Raw genomic sequence first — 23667 nt, forward strand, 5'->3', positions numbered from 1 at the left:
TCCAGGCTCGCTTATACATAAGTATTATTGAAATACTCAGCTTTATCAAGCCTACAATTGACTGGTTATTGAATCAACGTTTTCCAAGTGGCAATTTTCTATCGTCAATGGGTAGCGGTTCTGGCGACAGCTTGGTGCAATGGTGTCATGGAGCACCTGGTTTTGTACTCTTTAATGGCCAAGTCACACAACATTTACTATAATAATAAAGAAATCGGGGTAACCAACTACCAAGGCTACTACCGTATTTTCCTGCGTATTATCCGCAGGCGGCCTATAATCCGCAGGTCCTAAAATCGGCCTGAAGAAAAAAAAGCTTCGTATAATCCGCGGCGGCGCGGCATATAATCCGCCGATAATACGATGTAAAAAGATAAAGTTTGAATTTAACATACCATTTGTGCAACTAAACTAAAAACGTGAAAAAGTAATTACTTTGAAGGCATAATCAAAATTAATCTGAAATATAATCTAAAATATAAAATTTTCTCCTTGAAATCTTGATTATAGTACGCTAATTACTTGAAAAAACAAAGAGTCAATACAAAGGAGCAAAAGGTCTAATCTTTTGCAAATGGCTACCTATTTCACTGTAATCTTGCTTATTTTACATGACCTGAATCACCAGGAGGAACATTCAAGCAACGTAAAATAACCGACATACAGGCAGGCAGCGAAGAAGAACATGCATGCTTCGTAAAATAAACAACGTTCAGTCGGCGTTCGGTCTCGATCGATGAATCCTACTGTAGAAATATTGAGGTTCAATGCGTTGGTGTTAAGGTGGGAAAAAATCACAGATAATCCGTGGCTGCGTATAATCCGCACCTCATAAACTTTGCCTTTTTTAGCAGATAATCCGTGGATTATACGCAGGAAAATATGGTAGTACCATTTCTTGCCCCAAGACAGAAGCAGGGTTGGTTTTTTTGCCAGCAAAAATACCTTTTTGCCGGGACAATGGAAAAAACCATGGCAAAAATGGAAAAAAACAGCAAAAATGGAAAAAACCGCAAAACCTAATTGCAAATAAAGTAGCATTATATTGTTAATCAAGAAATAGTGACAATATAATATAAATGATGCACTTTAATATTTTAGTTATGTCTCTCCATGTTACTTCTAATTTATAAGGTGAAAAATAAATAAAAAACAAATGTTGGGATTGCAAAACTTAAGATTTTAAACGTTTGCTAAAAGAATTTTTTCAGAATGAGCCAATTCCTTCAATGCTAAAACAAAGAATGTTTACTTAAGCTTAGTAAATTAATAAAAAAATTGAATTCTAATTATATATATATACATATATTTAATTAATCTTTTTTTTTTCTTTTTCGATCCCACTAAGATTTTTAAGTTTTTAATTAATAACAGAATATTTACTTGAATATAGAAAAATATTAACTTTTCCTCACTAAAGAAATAATGCATTTTCTCTCACTTACTGGGAAAATGGATAGCCAAGAGAAGAATTTACAAAGAAAAAAAAAAGCTGATCAATATGTGCATTCTATATTCACTCTACTTTTTAGTGATACTAGCTCACTCTACAGAAAATGGCAAAGCCTTTTATCAAAATCTTTTCATGCTTTTACTTTTATATAAAAGGGGAAAAAACTGTCCGTAAGTTGTTAACGCAAAATCTATTTCTGCCACTTTGGCAAAAACCTATTTTTGCCGGGCGGTAAAAACCGTGGTTTTTTCCATGGTTTTTTCCGCCCCGGGCAAAAACTTGCCAACCCTGGACAGAAGAGGGGTTCACCTACCATGTGTACTGGTTATCTCCAAACTTTTAATTTTGCCAGTTACATCCCTTTGCTTCTCACTGCCTCAACTGTAACATTGATGTTTCGTCCCCTGCCACAAAATAGTTTTCTCGCAGGACCTGTTTTGTTCATTGTCTTTATGAACGATATTCACAAAAATATTTCTGGGAACATGAATTATTTTGCCGATGATGTCAAAGTTATGGGGACTGTAGAAAATGAAGAACAAGCAAATCAGCTGCAAGAGGATCTAGATCATATTACGGAGTGGGCTGATAAATGGGGTATGGCTCTTAATGTTGGGAAATGTCAAGTGCTACATTTAGGGCATGGAAAGTAGTGTACAAGTTATTATTTGCAAGGTTCAGTCATTAGTCAGGCAGACAACGTTACTGATCTGGGGGTCCTAATAAGTCAGGATTTAAAGTTTAGCCAACAGTGCAGCATTGCTAGCAACAAAGCCAATAAGATGCTTGGGTTTATCAATAGATCTATTTCAAACAAATCTAAAGAAGTTCTTCTGCCCTTATATAGAAGTTTGATAAGACCCCATTTGGAGTAGGCTGTTCAGTTTTGGTCTCCTTATCTTAAGAAAGACATTAATGTATTGGAAAGGGTTCAAAGGCGGGCTACAAGGCTAATAAGTGGACTTTCCCACTTAGATTATGATTCCAGGCTTAGAAGGCTAAAAATGTACAGTCTTGAGCAAAGAAGAGACCGAGGGGACATGATTCAGTTGTTTAAATTTATTAAAATGAAAAAAAAGGTCACGGGGCTGAAGTTTAGCACTGAAAACAGGACGAGGGGTCATTGTTTCAAGCTATTTAAATCTCAGGCTAACATGGATATTTTAGCAGGGTAGTGGAACCTCGGAACAGCTTACCGGAAGAGGTGGTCATGAGTAAGGGGGTGGACAGTTTTAAGAGGGCCATTGATCTTCACTGGGGATTGTAAATTGACTAGGACCAGTCTAGCTGGGTCCAGAGCCTGTTGCTGGTCGTCACTTTTGTATTTGTATTGTGTCTCACTGTTGCCTTTTTCCATTTCTTGAAGGGAAGACTTAGAGAGTGCCCTGGATGAGTTTCGGAAGTGCGTGCAGCAGCATCGTATGGCTCCCTGTCTCAACCTGATGCTGAACAAGTGCATCCTTTGCAACGACCAAGACACGCTCCAGAAAGGTACGCAACAAAAAAAAATACTCCAATACTCTCGTTTCTGCATTTTTTTACTGTACAAAACATCTAAAAGTGCCTCATTTTCGGAAAATGAGGTTTTTCCTATGCCTCTTGAATTAATTTCGAATATTTAGGGTACAAGGAGAAGGGGAAGACCAGCAACAAAGTGGCTGGATAGTGTTGAGAAGAACCTAAAAATTTTGGGATTGAACGGGTGGAGAATCCTGACAAACTGCCCTGAAGTATACCGTAAATACAGACAACCCAACATCTTAAGAGTAATTAAAGCCAATAGAATCAGATCGCTGGGGCACCTATTTAGGCATGCAGATCTGGACCCGGTTAATAAGCTAACTTTTTCGAAGATTGAGGGTACAAGGAGAAGGGGAAGAGCAGCAACAAGGTGGCTGGATAGTGTCGAGAACATAGACCAATAATAAGAATAGAACGAGCTATGGCAACCTTTTTGCTGCTCATAAACCAAACCATGTGACTGGTGGATATCCTAGCAACAGCGGGCGTCGATCGTAGCAGACGATCAACAATAAATAAAATTAATTGAATTGATGGAACACGGAAGAATGATCTTTTATGGAGTCCGATTTGTGAATTTGTTATTCTAAGTGTAAAAATTTTGTTAATATAGTGAGTTTTTCGTTTAGATAGTACTGTGCATTTTCTTTATTCAATTTCAATAACTCTCTAAGCAATTAAGGATGCATGCGCCCAAAAAGAATCGGCAAACGGTAAGATTTTTACCTACAATTTCAATTTAAGGTACCGATTAGTACATTTTTGCCTTGACGCAAAACGTTTACGCCAACTCTGACGTAGCAGTTCTGAATGAAATAAAAGTGACTGAAAACTGGGATCAAAAACTAATTACTGATGTCAAAATAATGAATAACTAAAAGAAAAACAGTTCAATCTCAGCACCTGGAAAAAAATTATAATGAAAACACATTACGTCTTAAAATACATGTCGAGTGCCAAACTATAGATAATGTTTCCATCTAGCAACCATGCTGCCAAAGTCTTCGCCAAACCCTTCCACCAGTCACATGATATATCTATGAACCAATTTTCTTCATCAGCAAGAATGAGAAAGCTCGGTCTACTCTTATTATTAGTCTATGGTCGAGAAGGATCTAAAAATTTTGGGAGTGAACAGGTGGAGAAACCTGGCAACGTGTCGTACCGCCTGGAGGAAGCAGACGGAGAAAGCCTTGGCCTGCACCAGGCTGTTGTGCTGATGAAGAAGATTTAACTTATTTTAAAAAATCTTTAGTACTAACCATCAAGACTACATACCTTATTTCGTTATAACAAAAAATTAATGTTAACAAACTTAAATCAGCAAGTGATAAATAAGGGTTGAATTATTTTTTAAAAAAAATTATAAAGTAATAAAATAAATTTCGCAGACGTCAAACTTTGAATGGTTCGCTCAATGGGCCTCTTTTTTGCCTACTTGTTGTAAATTCGTCATATGAGGCAGTGAGAAGCAAAGGTATGCAAGTGGTCTATTTTAAGTTTTGAGTAAAATACGTTTAAAGATAACGTCCTAGGTAGGCTTTCATTGAAATTTTTTTCTAAATCATGCTGTACAGCGGCGCCTACCAGGGCTACTAGTACCATCTATTGCCCCAAGACAGAGGAGAGGTTCACCTACCATTCATACTGGTTATCTCCAAATTTCATCCCTTTGCTTCTCATTTCCTCATATGGTCAAAACGTAAAAAAAAAAAACTGTTGCATGTAACATGCAACCCATTTTTTTTTTTTTTTTTGAGCAATCACTTTGCTTATTGTTCTCACTTGACTGTCTTTGGTGTTATGCTGATTTTATTCCCCCCCTCCCGCCTCCCTCTGCGGCACCACTGTCGAGCGGCTCCTCCTGATGCTGCTCCTCTAGCAAAAACCGTCTCTAGGGTGCGTCCATATCCTACACACACCCATGCATACATACACGCGCCTACACACACACGCATGCAAACATACACCTATACACACACACGCATGCAAACATACACATACACACACATACCCACCAAACACACGCGCCTACATATACACGTATAGACACACCAACACACTCATGCCTCTACATAGACACAAACACACGCCTACACACACATACACATACCCACACAAACACACACGCCTACATATACACACACGTGATTGCAAAAAACATAATTTGAATTCAAAATGTCAAAATTCAAATTATTTTTTTCTTTTTTTTTTCTCAATGTAACCAGTGTTTTTTATAATCTTATACAGTAAACTCTCATTAATCTGGTCCCTATTAAATTTGACTTTGCTTAATCCGAATTGTCATTTAGATGTACATACTGTATAAATAAAAGGCGATTTAGTGCAATTATATATTTTTATACGCCGTATTCTGTATTTTTCTCTTACAGTTTTATATTTCCTTCTCTTGAATATGACAAACAATTTTTAACAAGTACAGTAGTTTGTTTGTGAACTTTGGCGCAATTTATAGGTTACAGTAGAGTCTCGAAAATCCGAGTCTCAGAAGTCCGAGGTTCTGCTTAATCCAAGGTGCTTTTTTGATATTTTTAATGTATACTTTTTATTGATAAATAATGTTTTAATCTGAAAACTGAAATAGTTTGCTACCTGGAACTTCCCTAACAATGTACAATCTATATATATAAAAATGAATGTTTGTCTGTATGTCATCCATGAACTCAAAAACTACCCGGCAGATTTGGCGGAAACTTTCACCGTTTGTTATTTTTGGTACCGGGAATGTTTATGGACCGGTTCGAAAAAAATCCGATCGATAGTTCCTTGTTTATTCCAATTTAAGTCACAATCCATTGGATAAATACGAATAAAATGATCGGCTGCAGAAATGAATTCGCGTGAAAGATCTCATTGATAAGAAGTTAGCTGTTGAGTTTGAACAAATAAATTCTTTCTCTATTGTTTTATGGCTTTTCATGCAACGGGGGGATTTAAAACTTTTCCTATTTGATATTTTTAGCGATGGATTGATCTTGCAAACTGCGTGAGTACAAAATTTGAGTAGAGTCACTCGATACCTGGACCGATGATTATGAAAATTGCTATATATATGTATTTTCCCATGGAGAAGGTGCATCATATGCTCATTGAAGCCACCAGGTGGCACTGCAGAGTAGCAACTTCTGCCCCGTTCAACCGATTGTCATGAAAATCAGTATAATGATGTATTTTTTTGTTGGCGTAGCAACGCGCGTCGGGTACAACTAGTAAGGTAATAAAAAGAAATTGAAAAGTTTAGAAATGCCGTGGAGGAAGTAGGTTGATGCAAAAAATAACTTGAAATTAAAACATTGTTTTGCCTCAAAGGATGAAAAAACAGCTCTTTTGGAATATCCGATTGCAATTTAAAAGGGAAATGCAAAACTTGACTCTGTAGAAGCATGCATACGAAATTTTATCTTTCTATGACTAAGGTTTTTGTATTATGTGAGGTACACACATAATACACGTAGAACACACATACCAATGTCGCGACAAAACTTATTCGAGGATGATCAAAGGGCAGTTTTTGGTTGCTTGCAAGTTTACACACAAGTACAAACATATATCAAGAAAAAAACTAATCAAAACTCGTTTAGTAATAACTAGCTGCGTTGCCCGGCTTTGCCCGGTCCACTTTCAAAACAAATTTTGTCAAGTGATGTATATTCAACAATCAGGCATAAATAAAAGAAAAAAAAACATCATGCAAATTTTTCCCTCCAAACAATGATGAACAATGAAGCACAGATATTAAAATGCTTTTTAGAAATTAAAACAAAATGAGATAGATGGATTTAAAAAGCGTAACCATGGAAACACAAAATAAGATAAGGTTAAGAATTGAAAATAAGAAAGATGGAAATAAGCAATGAATTCAAAAAGCGTTACCGTGGAAACGCAAAATAAAATGGTTAAAAACTTGAATAGAGAACAGATTTTTGAACTACATTTAATTCGCTTGTAACTTTTTTTCGAATGGAGATAGAGGGTTAAATTTCCGACCATAGGTCGAGTTAGATCTGGAGTTAAAAAAAAAAGCTCTTTTGAATGGTGTCAAAAGAAAAACTGTAGGACAATTCCTTCGCTTTTTATTGATAGATTTAATGAAGAAAGTAGTGCCTAAATTTCAGCTAAGCCTAAAAAAATTCGAGCTAAAAATGTAAATAACTCCCGCCGTAAGTAAGTTAGAGCATTGAAAGAAATTGCGTAGAAAGCGGGAAATTCTACTCTTTCTAATGATATGTAATATTATTGTGTGCAAGTAATTTTTCACTCCCATATTCGGGAATTTACGTGAAAATTGGGCCTAAATGGGAATAAAAAAAGAACTATTCATCGAATTCTTTTCAAACTGTCCTGCAAACCTTCTCAGAGCTTAAAGGAACAAATTGTGAAAATTTGTCACACAGACGCTTTTTGGAGACTTCATTTTATACTATGTAAAGATTAAAACATAAATTTATGTTGATATTAGAGTGATAAATTTTTAGAGGAGGCAATATTTATTTTTCATTGCGTAAGGAAGTAAACAGCGCACGTCTTTGTGTAGTCTATAGAATGTTTCGGATAATCCGAGTTTTCAGTAATCCGAGGTGGAGCGATCCCCAATTACCTCGGATTTTCGAGACTCTACTGTATTTTGTTTTAACTGTACTTTCATCAACTCGGACATTGTGGACCCTCTATTTGTCTGGATTAAGAAGGTTCTAGTGTATGACAGAACAGGGTTGCCACGCCACAGGGAAACCTGAAGAAACAGGGAAAACACAGGGAACTCAAAAATCAACAAAAAAAACAGGGAAAATCCAGGGAATTTCGAAAATTTCCTCAAAAACCTGGAAAATACAGGGAATTTTTTTCCTTCTTAAATTAAAGTTACAAAAATCAATTCCCAAATATATAAACTATCAAAAATTAAATAAATAGTAATAATTATAATGAGAATATTAATAAAGTAAAATAAAAAATGGTAATTTTGCTTGAAAGTTTTTTTTTTTTAAGTAAATATTAAAATATTTATCATAAAAATAGAATCTTGAATTTCATGATAATTTAGAGTGTATGAAATGAGTCGTCAATAACCATTGTTCTGGGTCACTTATACACTTTTAGGTCCATGGTTAAGGGAAGTTTTTTTTTTTTTTTTTTGAATAAAAAGTTTAATATATTCAACCACCATGCTATTATTTCAGTTATTATGAATTCTTATTTATTTTCCCTTATTTATTTAGAAATTTGTGTTTCGTTTTTTTACCCTGTGGTGAAATTATCAACATATTAATGTTCTTTTCCAAATTATCAGTGCTCGCTCGTTTGTAAGGTTTTATATTCATACAGGGAAAACACAGGGAATTTTTTTTCCAAAATTGAGTGGCAACCCTGTAGAAGTAGAATGTCCTCTTTTGCAAAACTTGTTAAAGTATGTTCATACCGCCATAATGTTACTAAATCAAAAATAGGGCAAATTTCCTTTCTTCCTACTCAGCCCATGTTTCTGCCTCTGTCACAGACAATTGCCAGGTGTCGTGTCAAACTCTGATGATGTCGAGAAAAGTATGCAATGTAATTATTGTGCAATAAGGTTTTATCAATGAAGTTATCGCACCGATGACTAATTTAATCAGTGCCCTTTTGATTTGCAGAGTGTAATTGGAGTCCTTTTCAGAAAACAATACCTGCGGTTGAAATTATGTCGTTTTAATTCCTCCTTAATGATATAATACAGTGATATCCTTGGCGAGCTATTTGCATATGAAATATGAAATTGCAAAATTAGTTCTCTCGAAGCATAGATAATTTAGTAAAACATGCAAAACCATTATTGATAAATTTGTAATATGACTAATGAAGAGTCATTTATGCAATCGAGGTTTTAGTAATTTGAACTTGAGGTTTGCAGATAAAGTTTACAGTTATGAAATGCCCGATCGAGAGCATGACGGCAAACGGCCGACTTGGCTGACCATGAAACTAAAATACGGCGCCTTAAAATAGAGAGAGAGCAACTGAGCTACAGAAGCAACAGATACATAGTCAGCCAGAGTCATTTGCATGGATTACAAGACATGCATGTGAAATGCGCATTTCCCGATGTTAGAACGGCGGCCAATCAAATGGAACTTCGTCATTTCATGACATAAGGCACGCATGTGTCTAAGATCGGGAAATACATTACCAGGGTTTCTGCTACGGTCGCATTTCTCGCAAAATGCGAAAATACTATCCAAATTGCAAAAATGGAACAAAGCATTTTCGCTTTTTTGCTCCAATATAACAAGAAAAAGAAGAGGGAAAAAGGTGTACAATCAGAGAGAGGAAGCGATATTGAACTTAATCAATAAATGCATTATTGGCGTTTTTCAAAAAAAAAAAAATTTGCTCCCTCAGTACCAAGAACAATTCTGAATTTTTCATTTCAAATTTTTAAAAGATATTACCTATTGTGCATTTATTTCTTCAAACATGTCAAGCCTGAATTTTAGCATTTTGCCAAAGACTTTTCCCTAATTTTAGCTTTTTTGCTAAAGAATTTTTAAACTCTGCTTAAACGCTGTACGTTACAAACATTGAAATTAGCATTTGTGACTTTGCAAGATAGAAGAAAATAGGAATTTAATTAAAACCAAATATATCAAAATAAATGTGAATTATTGATAATATTATTTGGAATTCCCAACAGTAATTAATGCAACTTTTGTTCTTTTCCAGTTCTCAATCTAACCACATCTTCCTTCGGTGAAGTCATTGCAACAAGCGAACTGGCGGCGGCTCTGGTCGAAACAGGGAGGAGGGATCGAGCGCTAGAGGTCGTAGAGGTCAGTCATTCCTTTTGTTTCCGTGACTCCGAAAAAATGGCACAGTCACTCGGCTGTGTCGCCGACTAGATTGCTATCCGGACAAATGACAAATACAAAAGTTATGACTAGCCGCATTCAGTGTGCCCAATTAGGCTGGTCTAAGTCCAATTATCAATCCCAAATTACTAACAAAATTCTTCTTAAAACTAGAGTGGAATACCGAAAAACTGCCAGCCTGAAATTTGGCGATGAGGTTTGAATTCCAGGACACAAAAATGTATTTTAGTCAGGCAGACAAAGTTACTGATCTGGGGGTCTTAATAAGTCAGGATTTAAAATTTCGCCAACAGTGCAGCATTGCTAGTAACAAGGCCAATAAAATGCTTGAGTTTATCAATAGATCTATTTCAAACAAATCTAAAGAAGTTCTTCTGCCCTTATATAGAAGTTTGGTAAGACCCCATTTGGAGTATGCTGTTCAGTTTTGGTCTCCTTATCTTAAGAAAGACATTAACGTATTGGAAAGGGTTCAAAGCCGGGCTAAAAGGCTAATGAATGGACTTTCCCACTTAGACTATGGTTCCAGGCTTAGAAGGCTAAAAACGTACAGTCTCGAGCAAAGAAGAGACCGAGGGGACATGATTCAGCTTTTTAAATTTATTAAAACGAAAGATGTTACGGGGCTGAAGTTTAGCACTGAAAACAGGACAAGGGGTCATTGTTTCAAGCTATTTAAATCTCAGGCTAACATGGATATTAGGAAAAATTATTATTATAGCAGGGTAGTGGAACCTTGGAACAGCTTACCGGAAGAGGTGGTCATGAGCAAGGGAGTAGATAGTTTTAAGAGGGCCATTGATCTTCACTGGGGATTGTAAATTGACGAGGACCAGTCTAGCTGGACCCAGAGCCTGTTGCTGGTCGTCACTTTTGTATTTGTATTTGTATTTATTCATCAATTTTTTTTAGCATACGTAAATAAATGCTATCATTTTTAGAGAATCAAAAGTTGTTTTATTGAAACAATTTAGTGAATAATTATAATTTAAAAAGAAAAAAAAACTTAATTAGTGTAAACTAACACATTACAATGGGGTTGTATTCTTCAGTCAAATGTAGTACTTTTTTGCCACTGAAATTGATAGAATAAGCAAAAAAAAAAGGACCCAGAAAATACTTTCATTTTCCCAACAGTTATTTTTTAATTTTTTTTAACTGTCCAATCTTTCAAACAAGACGTGGTCTTGATGACGTCACAAATGATGCAATTTGGCGCATCTTTCTCCCATAGTTCCACGTTATGATAATCAAGAAGTGAATTGAAATTGCGCTCTACGCTTGCTATCAACCATATCGTTGCCAATACACGTGAGTAAAGATGCGAATTAAATATTTTGGACCGTGAATGGCAACACTGAATGGCATTTCATCATTTGTGATGTCATCCGCAGAAGCGTTAAACGATGAAAGAGCACCAATTAAAGTAATATTTTTAAAGTATTAAACTTAAAGAAATTATTTAAAAAATGGTCAGATTCTATGTTTTTAAGCATGCTCTTTCAGAAAAAAATACTTTTAAAATTTTGGAAATGACCCCATTGATCAAATTCACTGAAAGTTCAAGATATAGTTTCTTTTTTTAGCATATTAATTCATTGTATATCTTTGATATTCAGCCATTTTTGCCACGCATTTTTGTATTATAGGAGCAAAAAATTATTCTCCTGTGTTTTGTTGGCATTACTATTCTGTTTTAATAATTAAAAATGATTGTTATTTAATAACTTCAAAAATGACCATAGCCGAAAATCTACACAACCTTAGTTCCCTGGCTGTGCAGATATATAGCTCTACTATATTCACACCTTGCATCTAGCGACTACTTTCGGTAAACTGTTCCAAGTGCCTAGAACTCTAATGAGGTAACCAGGAAAACTTCCAAAACATCAAGGATCTCTTTGTCAATGTTGTGTAAATATCACTTCAGTTAGTCGTATAGCTGGATACAGGGGTGCCCATCCCCCCAAATTCAATGGCGCAAATCCCCCCTCCCCCAAATTTTTCTCAAAACTCTTTCCTTTTTTATTTTTCTTTTTTTATTTTATTAATTTTTTAAAACATTTTTTATTTAAATTATTTTTAAAAATATTTTTTAATTTATTTTAAAAACATTTTTTATTTCATTTATTTTTTTTAATATTTTTTATTTATTTATTTTTAATTATTATTATTTTATTTGAAAAGTTCTGTGCTATGCAAATGACACACACACAGTTCAATAAAATAAAATAAATAATTTAAATTAAAAATAAATCAGTAAATAAGTTTTAACAAATAAAGTAAAAAAATTTAAAAATCCCCCCCCCCCAATTTTGATGGCGCCACTAGCGCCATAATCCCCCCTTGTGGGCACCCCTGGCTGGATACATAATGGAAGATTCTGATAGTGTCCTTTTTTCCTTGCTTCAGGTACTGCGAGACAGACCCAACCTCAGTCACATCGAAGAAATATGTAGAAGGATGCACAACAGAAACAAGGTACAGAGATTGCAAAACATTTATCTGAATTTGGTTTCAACTTTTCTGTTTTATTCTTTGTAAATGCTTTTTGGAGAAAAAAAAATGGGTACAGTTCTCTTATATGCCTGTGTTTCTGCATGACACTTAAACATGCAAACACTCTCTACAAACAGGTGCGTGCATGGGAGGAAAGGAGGGAAACCTATTGGCCCGAGCCTGAAGGGACCCCAATGTTTTTAAAATTAAGGGTGAAATATTGGGGTAAACAGTAGTTAGGGGGCGCGGAAAAGTCATTTGTGACGAACCCCAAAATTTCTGTGCACCCCACGCCTACAAAACATGGTTATTAGACTTGGTTCCAAATGGACTGTTTTGTTAATACAGTAAAAGACCGTTATAACGCCGACCTGTATAACGCAATTCTCTATAAACCGCACAACTTTTCAGAAGTAAACAATAAGTTTTGAAGTTTAAAAAATCCCTCTGTTTTGCCTTGCAAACATAAAAATGGTTAGGCAAATTAAATTTTGAAAGTTTTTCCTCTTTCCATCTTAATTCAAAGCTTTTAAGGGAAAATTAGTACCTACAGTAAAAAGAAAATACCAGCTATCTCTTGAAAATGCAGCTGTTATGCAAACCATGAAGCTAGCAGAAGTGCAGGATTTTGATTGTGAAACATATATTTATTTGTGAATGACTAATTTTAATATTGGTGCTTTAATACTCATTGCAGATAAAACTCATTCTGAAGCGCCAATATATAGATATGTTCTGAATATTAGTTTCAAAATTTGAAATGATCTATATAATGCAAAAACCTGTATAACGCAAAAGCTCTGGTCCCAAGGTGTGCGTTATAACGGTCTTCTACTCTACAAAATCATAGTCCTTGGACGTTATAAAGATTAAGCTTACGTTCGACGAGCACGACCGTTCACAACCGGTTAGTTAATCACGTGACAGCTAATGATCACGTGCTCCAATCAACCAATCAACTGCTTAGAATGGTAACCGTTTGATCATAGAACGCTGCAGTTAGTACCGGTCGACCGGTGAGTTTCGTCGAATGCAAGGTAAGTGAAATAAATGAAAAGTCACTCGGGTGGTTCTTTTTCGGTGGTTCCAGTCAGTGGTATGAAGAATATGTACTGTGAGCATAAAGTGTAGTGAAATTTAGACTTACTACACCGCTAGTAGAAGTGAACTTGCAAAAAAAATGTCCACAGCCTGAAGTTGGAGAAAAAGAAAAACACGTGAAGCATTTTTCCTCAAGGAAAATCTGTATTTATTATCCTCAAAGGATTTCTAAAGTTGACGAACAACATCTTCATTGATATTTAAAAAACATTTAGAAAAATAAACAAATATTAGCCGCTAATATACAACGAAACATTAAGTTTACGAACATGCTGATTCCGAGGAATATAAGGCATTACCGTAATACACAAAAATAGGCCTAAAGGCGTTTTATCACTTTAAAATTGACATCACGTTGTATAACGCCCTGCCAGGAGTAAAGAGCACTGGCAGACATCAAGAAATCACGATAAATTACTACGTGCAATACGTTGCGGCTATGTGAGGTGAGAGAGAGAGCGAAAAAGATCGCTCGAAGTATTTAAAGTCTTCACATGGCTTTCAAATTTTAGAATATGCAAAACACAAGATGTGTTGCCAATGCAAGAAAGTTAAAGATATGTTGCCAATCAAAAAGTAATTCAATCTAAAAAAAACTTCGCGGTTATAAGATACAATGAACTCGTGACTCGGTTCACCCAAAAGTCCATTCATTTGACCGAGTTATCGCAACCGATCGCACAAATGACGTCACAACGTGATGCAATGTTTACATCGAAAAAGGATTGATTCTGCATGATGCAAAAACGTATTTTTAATGATTTTTTTTTTTTTCAAATTAAGTGATTCTTTCACTTTTTGTGAAAGTTTAAATTAAAAATCTAATATGTACTGTTGAGAGTGACTTGTTCCCGAACTAAAACAGAAGGGCCGATTCCGATCCAGCGACTTATGGATTATGCGCTTATAGCGCCTTACAGGGGAGACCTCGAAACAGTCGACTCGACTACCGACAGATGTATGAACGAACTGGCCACGACCATTTTCACTCACAGAGTAACTCGCGATTTTAACACTAGAACGACTGACATTGTCCGTATACCTAGAAAGACTGAAGGGGCCAGTGTGGCCCCTACCCATTTTTGGAGTGAATTCTTTTAAAAATTCTTCCTGAGGGAGTCCACATGCCTGATACACCTTCTTTCATGACTAAATAAAAACTTAGTACTTAATTATTTTTAGTTTTTCTCGCTATACTGGGCTAAAGGTTGAATTAGTTTTCCTTTCTAAGAGCAATGGCCACTGTTAGGATGATAAGCAGTCAGTACTGTTTATAGCATTTGGATATCCAATCGGCTGCAGAAAGAGGAAGTTACAGGTTAAACTAGAGTGAATGGCATTTTTTTTATGCTACAACAATTAGGAGAAAGGAAAAAAAATAATTTTTTTAATTGTCAAAATGCTTAGGGGCCACTGTGGCCCCTCCCGTCTTTCTAGGTATAAGGATCAATATTAACAGTACTATGAGGCGAATGATTAAATGATTAAACAAGCATTCAAATAGTGTCATATAATGAAAAGTCAGAAAATTCCATTAAGTTCCGTCAGATATTATCCGAGTTATTAAACAACAAACTACGCGAGGGGCCACACAGGCCCCTCCGTCTTTCTAGTGTTAACCAGTTCATGGCGTATGACGTTTAACCTCATCATTTGCATTTCGGGGTGGAAACTCTCCACTCATGTGAAAAATTCAAATGCTTAGTTATCGCTAGAAGAAGAGTTGTCATGTTTTGTGTGTTTTTAATTTTCAGGTGGCGGCCCTAGAGCAGTTCGTACATGTCACCAAAGGACTGACACACCTCAACAGAGAGAGGATGTACCATCTTCTATTGTCATTGCACGGTGAGTGGCTCTGACAGTTTTCATTATTTGAAGAAAAAGTTTGAATTTTTTTGCTAAGATTGTTTTGATTCAGCTTTGTGAAATTGACAATGTCTTGCTCATATTTTCATGAAGCTTTGAAAGTACAGTCGGACCTCCATATATCGATACTTCCACATATCGAAAACCGTATATACTCGCCTTTAAGTCCACCCCCCTATTTTTAGGGAAAAAATCGAAAACCTATAAGTTGAACACCTTACTTTTGGGGAAAAAAAATCGAAACCACTCCTATAAGTTAAGTCCCTACTTTTGAAAAAAACGGGAGCGTTTTCCCGCTAATTTTGAATTTAAACGTTATAGAAAAGAGAAAAATGAAATGTAATGAACATTTTTATCTTAAAAAACATCCAATTTTTTTTCTTTTGCACCAAAAGGATTCACTTTTCCGATCGCAATTTTTGTAAAGGGTTCGATTTTGCTGTTACGAATTTTTTTACTGGTTGCTTTTATTTTGATTTTATGTCAATAAAATTTTATGCTGTAACCATATTATATTATTTTTTAAAAATTGAGCAATAATTTGAGTCTATCGGGAAAATTTGCAAATACGGCGATCCCCGCACTTTTCGCGTAGTCTGCGTTTACTGTAACTATTCATTCTTTATTTCACAGTCAGACCATGTAAAATCGTAGCAGACTGTTTAAGTATTTACTTCTTTAGCATCTACCTAAAAGAGTTGGGCTTAAATCGGGAAAATGTTCACGTTTTCGAGTGTATTTAATATAAAAGAATAATATAGAAGAATAAATTAGGCAAAATTTCCAGAAATTCTGCCTCGCGTATAAGTCGGCTGCGTAACTTTAAACATATTTTGTAATGAATTTCTCGACTTATACGCGAGTACAGTCAACCCTCGTTTATCGCGGTCAGTTCGTTCCAGACTTTACCGCGATAACTGAATTTCCGCGAAGTAGGATTCTGTATTTATAAACCGGAAATTTTCCTTATTAGAGTACATAAAACTTACTTAGTAACGACTATTTAAATAGGTTTTTAGATAGAGCAACCTAGAGGACATGAAACAGCACCCTTAGCTATCATTAAATTTCTAGTTTTCAATATATTGTACAAAATAATACACTAGACTAAAAAGATATCACGTTATTAATTATTTGGAAATAAACTACACACACACTTGTAGTTCTTACACACTACTACTAATCTATGAAAATAGCTCAACTTGTTCGATGATAAATTAATTGCCAGTTAGTGACCGTATGCAGGGGCGGCATTTCAGCATTTTATCTGGGGGGCCAAGTTTCTTAAATGTGAATTACCTCAGTATGGAACTAAAACACATATTAGCCAACAGCAAGTAATCATGATAAGGGGGCATGATCATTTTCTTCAGAAAATCATGCAGCCACAACACTGCACGGGGCAACCTATATGAGGAAGTTACTTCTTTAGTTAAATTAACCATGATTCTGCATCAGTTTTTTCTGCGCTGAAAAGGCCGGTCTAATAATCTAAAAAACAGAAAACCCTTGATCATATCTGGAAATGTGTCAAGTTTCATCAACCATTACCGAAAACCAGCAAAATTGTTTTTCTTGAACATTGATTTGCGATTGACGTAAATTGAATTTGCTCACTTTTTATCATTCCTCTCAAAAAATTTGGGGGTGCAACCGCCCCCTCTCGACCCCCCTATTTTCCGCCCCTGACCGTATGTGCCCCCGTTTTTCCTCAATGTTCATCCTCATTAAAGGTATTATGTACACAACTTAAAAAACTAGTACATTGTTGAACACCATTTAGACTACAGGTGTTTATCCCTTAGTAATGATGCAGTGATTTATACTTTTCAGTTAGTGCTTAACGGTTAAAATGAGATAGCGATTCCCTTCACTTTCTTCGGAGATTTTATACCTCCACTCCCTCAACTAGTTCAACTACAGCCCCTCAAAAGAGCTCACATTACTTAAAAGACATACTTTGTTATTCTTTTGTAGTATAAAGTTTACATGAGCGCATAAAAAAGGTTAATTACTACATTTGAAAAAAAAAGAAAAAACCGCTATGTAGTGAAGCCGCGAAAGTTGAAGCGGGAAGTAGCGAGGGACGACTGTATATACGGTATTTATACAAGACTTGACTCCTATCTTTCCAGCCGACAGAAATAACGTGGAACAGGCATCGAGGGTCTTGAAATCGATGCAGGAGGAAAACATAAGTCCCAGCCGAGAGACAACGAGAATGATTCATGACCTCTACCGACTCAACGGCAAGAGCATCCCTTCGGACTTAAGGGACAGGATGTCCCAGGGGGAGCCAGAGGGGGGGAATCGGTCCGAGTCCCTGACCTCGGACTACTTCAAGGAGAAATTCATGGAGCACGTCATGCAGGAGGATGCCACCAAAGCTCTGGATGAGCTGAAGAGGTAATCAACAGCATGGCTGTATTTAAGGGGTGGGTTTTTAGGGTTTAAACCCTCTCTGAAGCTTTTCAACAGTATTTCAAAAATTGCACTTTACAGTAGAATACCTTTATAATGCCGACCTGTATAATGCAATTCTCTATAAACCGCACAACTTTTCAGAAGTAAACGATAAGTTTTGAAGTTTAAAAAATCCCTCTGTTTTGCCTCGCAAACATAAAAATGGTTAGGAAAATTAAATTTTGAATCAGTTTTTCATATTTTCATTTTAATTCAAAGCTTTTAAATGAAAATTAGGACTCATAGTAAACACAAAATGCCAGATGGCTCTTGAAAAGGCAGCTGTTATGCAAACCATGAAGCTAGCAGAAGTGCAGGATATTTCACTTTCTTGTAATAAAGAAACATATTTATTTGTGAATGACTCATTGTATAATTAGTGCTTTAATACTCACTACAGATAAAACTCATTCTGAAGTGCTAATATATAGATATATTTTGAATATTAGTTTAAAAATTTGTGAAATGACCTATATAACGCCAAAACCTGTATAACGCAAAAGCTCTGGTCCCAAGGTGTGCATTATGATGGTCTTCTACTGTATTACACTTTTTTTTTTTTATTTTTGCTGAAAAATGAAATTATTACTGTTGAAGAATTGTACCACCTCAGTGTTTTATGTTCAGCATTTATTTTTAATGTAGTTGTTGGCAGATTTAGATAAAATGAAAAGCTTTTTGCGAACACGAAGCTTAACTGGAAAATTTTCTGCAAATAATTATTTTGCCTAACTCACCCTTGAATAAAAAATTAAGTTTATATTCAAATATGAGAGAGACAAAAAAAAGTGCTTTGAATCATTTAATTTTTTTTACAATAACATATAGTTTGTTTATTTTTCACCGACTGAAGAAAACTGCCGAAACCATTATTTTTTTTTTATACACATATGCTTTAAAAGGCTTTTGGAAAAAAACTTTAACAGAAATAAACTCTGGGATTTTCTTAAAAATTCCCTTAAAAAAAAAATCAACTTTAGAAGTTGGAAAAAAAAATTCTGCAGAGCCAACCATTTTCTGTGAATGCCATTCGCGCGTTCGTCTATATTATGCAAGACTGGTTGTTGGGAAATCATTTCTTATATAGCAATACTACATTTTCCTTCAGATTTCAAATACCTGATGCAAACAAAAACATTTGAATTTGAAAGCGCCAAATTCTTATATAACATATTTTAAAGGTGTCAAAAAATGTTAATTTAAGAAGTGTGTATATCATACCTGCCAAGCCTTCCGGATTTCCCGGAAGTTTTACGGATTTTTATTTCCATTTCCGTTTTTCCGGTTATGAGCAAAATCTTCCGGATTTTTCACGTTTTGTAGGAAAAAAATTGTATCTCGCCAATTTTGGCGCTAACGATTCTTTTGTGGAACGTTTTAGGCCAAGTAGCCAAGGAAAGTTTGCCGTAGGAGAATGGCACGTGAAGAAGTGAGGCAAGATTATGACGTCACGGAGTGATACAGCGCATGACTTCATCGGGATCCAATCAAAGCAAGCGTCGCGCCTTGCAACTAGGGGCTCAATTTCGGCGCCGATTATCTTCTCGTTCTCTCAGTTCGAGCTGTTTTTGCTTCGTTCTTTTTTTTTAAAATGAGTACCAAATGTTATTTCCAAACTTTTAAAGAAAGCAATAAAAGTAATATTTACTAAACGAAAGTAAGTTCAATTGATATGAAATTCATAACTAATATATTGTTAAATAAAAAGAGGATAGGGGTTCTGTTTGATTTTATTTTGCGTTAAAATCTTGTGGATAAAAATAAAAAAATCTTCCGGATTTTTTTTCTCGGAGGTTGGCAGGTATGGTATATTCGAATGTGCATGCATGAGTACACGTATCTATTCTTACAAGTTCAAAAAAGACTTTGAATATTTAACAGAGGTATTATGGTGTTCCCGTTTAATGTTTTTTCTCAATTCAACAGATGTGTCATCTTTTACATTTGCTCATACCAATTCCCTTAAAGCCGCCCTCCCTCATTTAAGTAAACTATTGTAACAAAAATCATTATAATAAACGAATGAAATGGAATTTTATTGATTATATAGGTTCACGAAGAATGCGTTTGGTAAAACCCTCCCCGAATATATGCTCCTTTACTAAATTATTTATAATTTTTTTGATTATTTTTGATGAAATAGTGTAGTGTTTACCCCAGGCATTTTTAAGGGGGGAGGGGATACTTTGCCTTATTTAAGTTCAGGTTCAATGGCACCCCACTTCCTTTTCTGCATTTCTCAAAATGGCCTGTTTGACAATTTGAAGTTTTAATAAAACTTCATCATAAAAGCAAACTTTTTTTTCCTCAAAAGGTCGAGATTCATCCGAGCCTGGCCTTGAAACGTAATTACCTTGTTTCCCACGTAATTTGATTTGAGTGTAAATCTGAAATTTTAGCATTATCTTTTTTAAGTTAAAGAGTAAAAGCTTTAAAAAGAAATCAATATCAAAAAGTGATTATTGAAAAAAGTAATTACTTTTGAAAAATATTTGAATTTTGCATTCATAGAGTAACAAAAAGAGAAAAAAGTACCCTTTTCTCTACAAAATTTCTATTTAAAGGTGCCCTTTCAATTGAATTAAAATGCCCTTTCATCTCGAAGCACTTTGCCCTTTTTTTGGTCAAGGGGGCCCTCTATAGTGTTTAGTTTAGCTACAGATATTAGGTTAGTTTTACGTGGACAATTATGGGGTTATAAAGTGATTGAATAAAGCCAAAACAAAGATTCAATCAAAAAGTGTACTAGGGCTGCTTTTCCAGTGTGGAGCCTTCTAGAATAGCCTTAACCCATAGACTAATAATAAGAGTAGACCGAGCTTTCTCAAACTTGCTGATGAAAAAATTGGTTCGTGGATACATCATGTGACTGGTGGGAGGCTTGGCGAAAACTTTGGCAGCATGGCTGCTAAATGGTAACATTATCTATAGTTTGGCACTCGACATGTATTTTAAGACGTAATGGGTTTTCATTATAATTTTTTTCCAGGTGCAGAGATTGAACTGTTTTTCTTTTAGTTATGCATTATTTTGACATTAGTAATTAGTTTTTGATCACAGTTTTCAGTAACATTTATTTCATTCGCAACTGCTACCTCAGCGTTGGCGTGAATGTAATGGCGCAAACGTTTTGCGTTAACGCAAAAATGTACTAATCGGTATCTTAAATTGAAATCGTAGGTAAAAATCTTACCCTTTGCCGATTCTTTTTGGGCGCTTGCATCTTTAATTGCTTAGAGAGTTATTGAAATTGACTAAAGAAAATGCACAGTACTATCTAAACGAAAAACTCACTATATTAACAAAATATTTACAACTTAGAATAACAAATTTACAAATCGGACTCCATAAAAGATCATTCTTCCGTGTTCCATCAATTCTATCCACTATAATATTAAAATCTGTTCGCGTCTGTCTGTCTGTCTGTCTGAAGATCTATCTTCTCGAGAACCGCTGCGAATCGGGAGTCAAACGAGATTCCGATCAATTCGAAATTTCCCAAAGAAAACAATAGGACCAATCTCGAAATTGTGCGACTTTAATTAGCGGAGATATTAATTAAAACGTTAATTAACATAACGTTATTCGGGAATTTTATTTCTTTCCTGTTGCCATTTTGAATTTGCGTGAGCAAGTAAAATTCTAATAATTGTTTTAAAAGAGATTTTTTTGGCTGCTGTCCAAATCTTAAAACAACGTTTCCATCTAGAATTTCATTTTAAATTAGTTTAAAATTGGTTGCTCTATTCGGATATAGCCTTTATTTTATCGTCTGTCCTTTTTTTATTTTTTACATTCAACGTTCTTAACTCCTTTCAACATATGAAAGTTGTTTCTTTAGCTATGTTTATTGATTGTAGTGTAAGTTTTTCATTCACCGGCCTCATATTTTGGTACATTTGGGATGTGCGACTAATTATGTTTATATTGTTGGACTTTTCCCGTCACATCTGTGAGTTTTCGAATTCGCAACTCCAACGAACTATAGGGGGCACTGCAGTCACTGTTTAATGGCGGAATTGAAAACTAAAACAAACGCATGTGGTAGCGAAGAAAATGCTAAAAGTGTTGTGATTTTTGTTCGTATGTATGATTTTTTCGCTTTATTCGTTTGAAAAGATTTTTCAAAGTCTTGTGGATATTCTGACCCATATAGAAAGAGATTAGAAACCAAAAAGTATTACGAAAGTAAACAATTAATGTAGAACACACAGTAAGTTGTTCTGAAGCAGCCATTTTCACGATGTTGAATTCGGAATTCATAAATTTTTGGTTCGCTTCGAACGGCATTTTCATTTTGTACCGTTTTTTCTATACATTAGTACATATTAAGTTCAGTTTCGTGACATTTCCAGCATTTGTTGACATTTTTGTCACATAGTGCACATACGTGGCAGACTGTCAAGAGTAACGTTTAACACTAGATAATTTATTTCTATGACTATATGATTGGATATCCAAAGAAATCATGCATTTAATTCATTCGTCATGGAAATAATTTACCTGATATGCGAAATCTTGTCAAGATACATTATTCTTTCACATAATTTTAAAACCATAACACTATAAAAAGATTTTTGGCGAACTTTTATTTTTTATTGTTCAAATTCTTAACGTTCTTTCTGGATTTTTCAATCTGTTCTGCGATAAATATTTTCAAGAAAATTTATTTGCATACTGTCTATTTCAGTAGGATACTGTAGTAACAAATTTTATTTAAATCATTTATGTGGAATTAGGTTAAAGAAAAGTGTCCAGTCAATGTTGTTAAGTTCGTTTTTTTTTTTCATCGAATTGAAAAACTGATATTTATTCAAATTCACTCAGAACAAAATAAATAAAATGTGTACTCACAGTTTATATATGGTGGTAGTTTTCTTTTCAGTTGATTGACCATTATTTCTTTTTACTTATCGAATTCTGTAATCTTACTATCATTTTATTCCACTCATGATAAAAATTAAAAATGGTTTAACTAAAAACGCGAAAACTCGCCAAGGCTACTTTGCTTGCACAATACTAAAACTACTATAACCCTAAACAAATTTGGCGAAACCTTTCAGCTGAGAATAAAATTAATAAAGTTAATTCTTTCTCGGTTATTCATTTTGTTCTACGATAATATATTCAAGAAAATATTTTGTATACTGTCCATTCCAACTAAATGCTGCTGTAAAATATGATTAGTTAAATTAATTTAAGATTAAAAAAAACTCATATTCTTACAAATTCATACAAAACAATAAAAATTTTTACCTGGTATAACGTTATCCAATTTTGTTAATCCAGAGTTTTCTTGTTTACGCTTCCACCATTTAATACTTTTTTGAAAGAAATAAGAAAAACTAACATTATTTTGAGAAGCTCGAGAATACTACTAAGGGACGAATTAATTTCTGTAGCTGAAAGCAAACTAAGACACATCGATTGCGTTAATAAATACTCAGAACAAACTGCCTGTGTTTACGTCAACAGACACACGTGATGCGCAACGTGGCAATGTTTTAGGTGCAGACGCAGTTTTATAAATCACCGCAAGGTAGCGTATTCGAGCGCTGGAGTTCCGAATTGTAATAACTCTCTTTTTCCTTCTTGTTTCTATTTTTGGTATTTCTGCTTTATCCCTGGCTAATGGGCGGTAATTTACTGAATATAGTTTGTATTGTTAAAAGAACATGTTAAATTAAGATTGTTTGGATTTCCTTAAGTGAAACAGAGTTGAACAAAAATATTGTTTTTAAGGATTTTAACTAAAGCTTAATTCGAATCTGATGACTTGGTATTAAATTAATGCTGATTGGTATTTATTAAGTCTTGGTGCTTTAGTTTCACGTAAGCAACCAAAAAGTATGTGTCATTTTATGTAAAAAGCTGATCGTAATTGTACATACAAATGTTTTAGGT

At 34.8% G+C, this 23667-nt stretch overlaps 1 protein-coding gene across 1 annotated transcript in view; it reads left to right on the plus strand.

Annotated features, from left to right (window-relative positions):
• The first annotated feature begins 2825 nt into the window (after positions 1-2825).
• Positions 2826-23667, plus strand: part of LOC129232939 (leucine-rich PPR motif-containing protein, mitochondrial-like) — a 61092-nt gene continuing 40250 nt past the window's right edge. Inside the window, exons 1-5 of the mRNA XM_054867040.1 lie at positions 2826-2944; positions 9689-9795; positions 12247-12315; positions 15189-15279; positions 17436-17706. Of these exons, the coding sequence (XP_054723015.1) occupies positions 2875-2944; positions 9689-9795; positions 12247-12315; positions 15189-15279; positions 17436-17706 (608 nt within the window). The 5' untranslated portion in view covers positions 2826-2874. The remainder of the gene's footprint in view (positions 2945-9688; positions 9796-12246; positions 12316-15188; positions 15280-17435; positions 17707-23667) is intronic.

This window comes from Uloborus diversus, unplaced genomic scaffold, assembly GCF_026930045.1.
Source record: "Uloborus diversus isolate 005 unplaced genomic scaffold, Udiv.v.3.1 scaffold_14, whole genome shotgun sequence".
In the NCBI taxonomy this organism is placed as follows: domain Eukaryota; kingdom Metazoa; phylum Arthropoda; class Arachnida; order Araneae; family Uloboridae; genus Uloborus; species Uloborus diversus.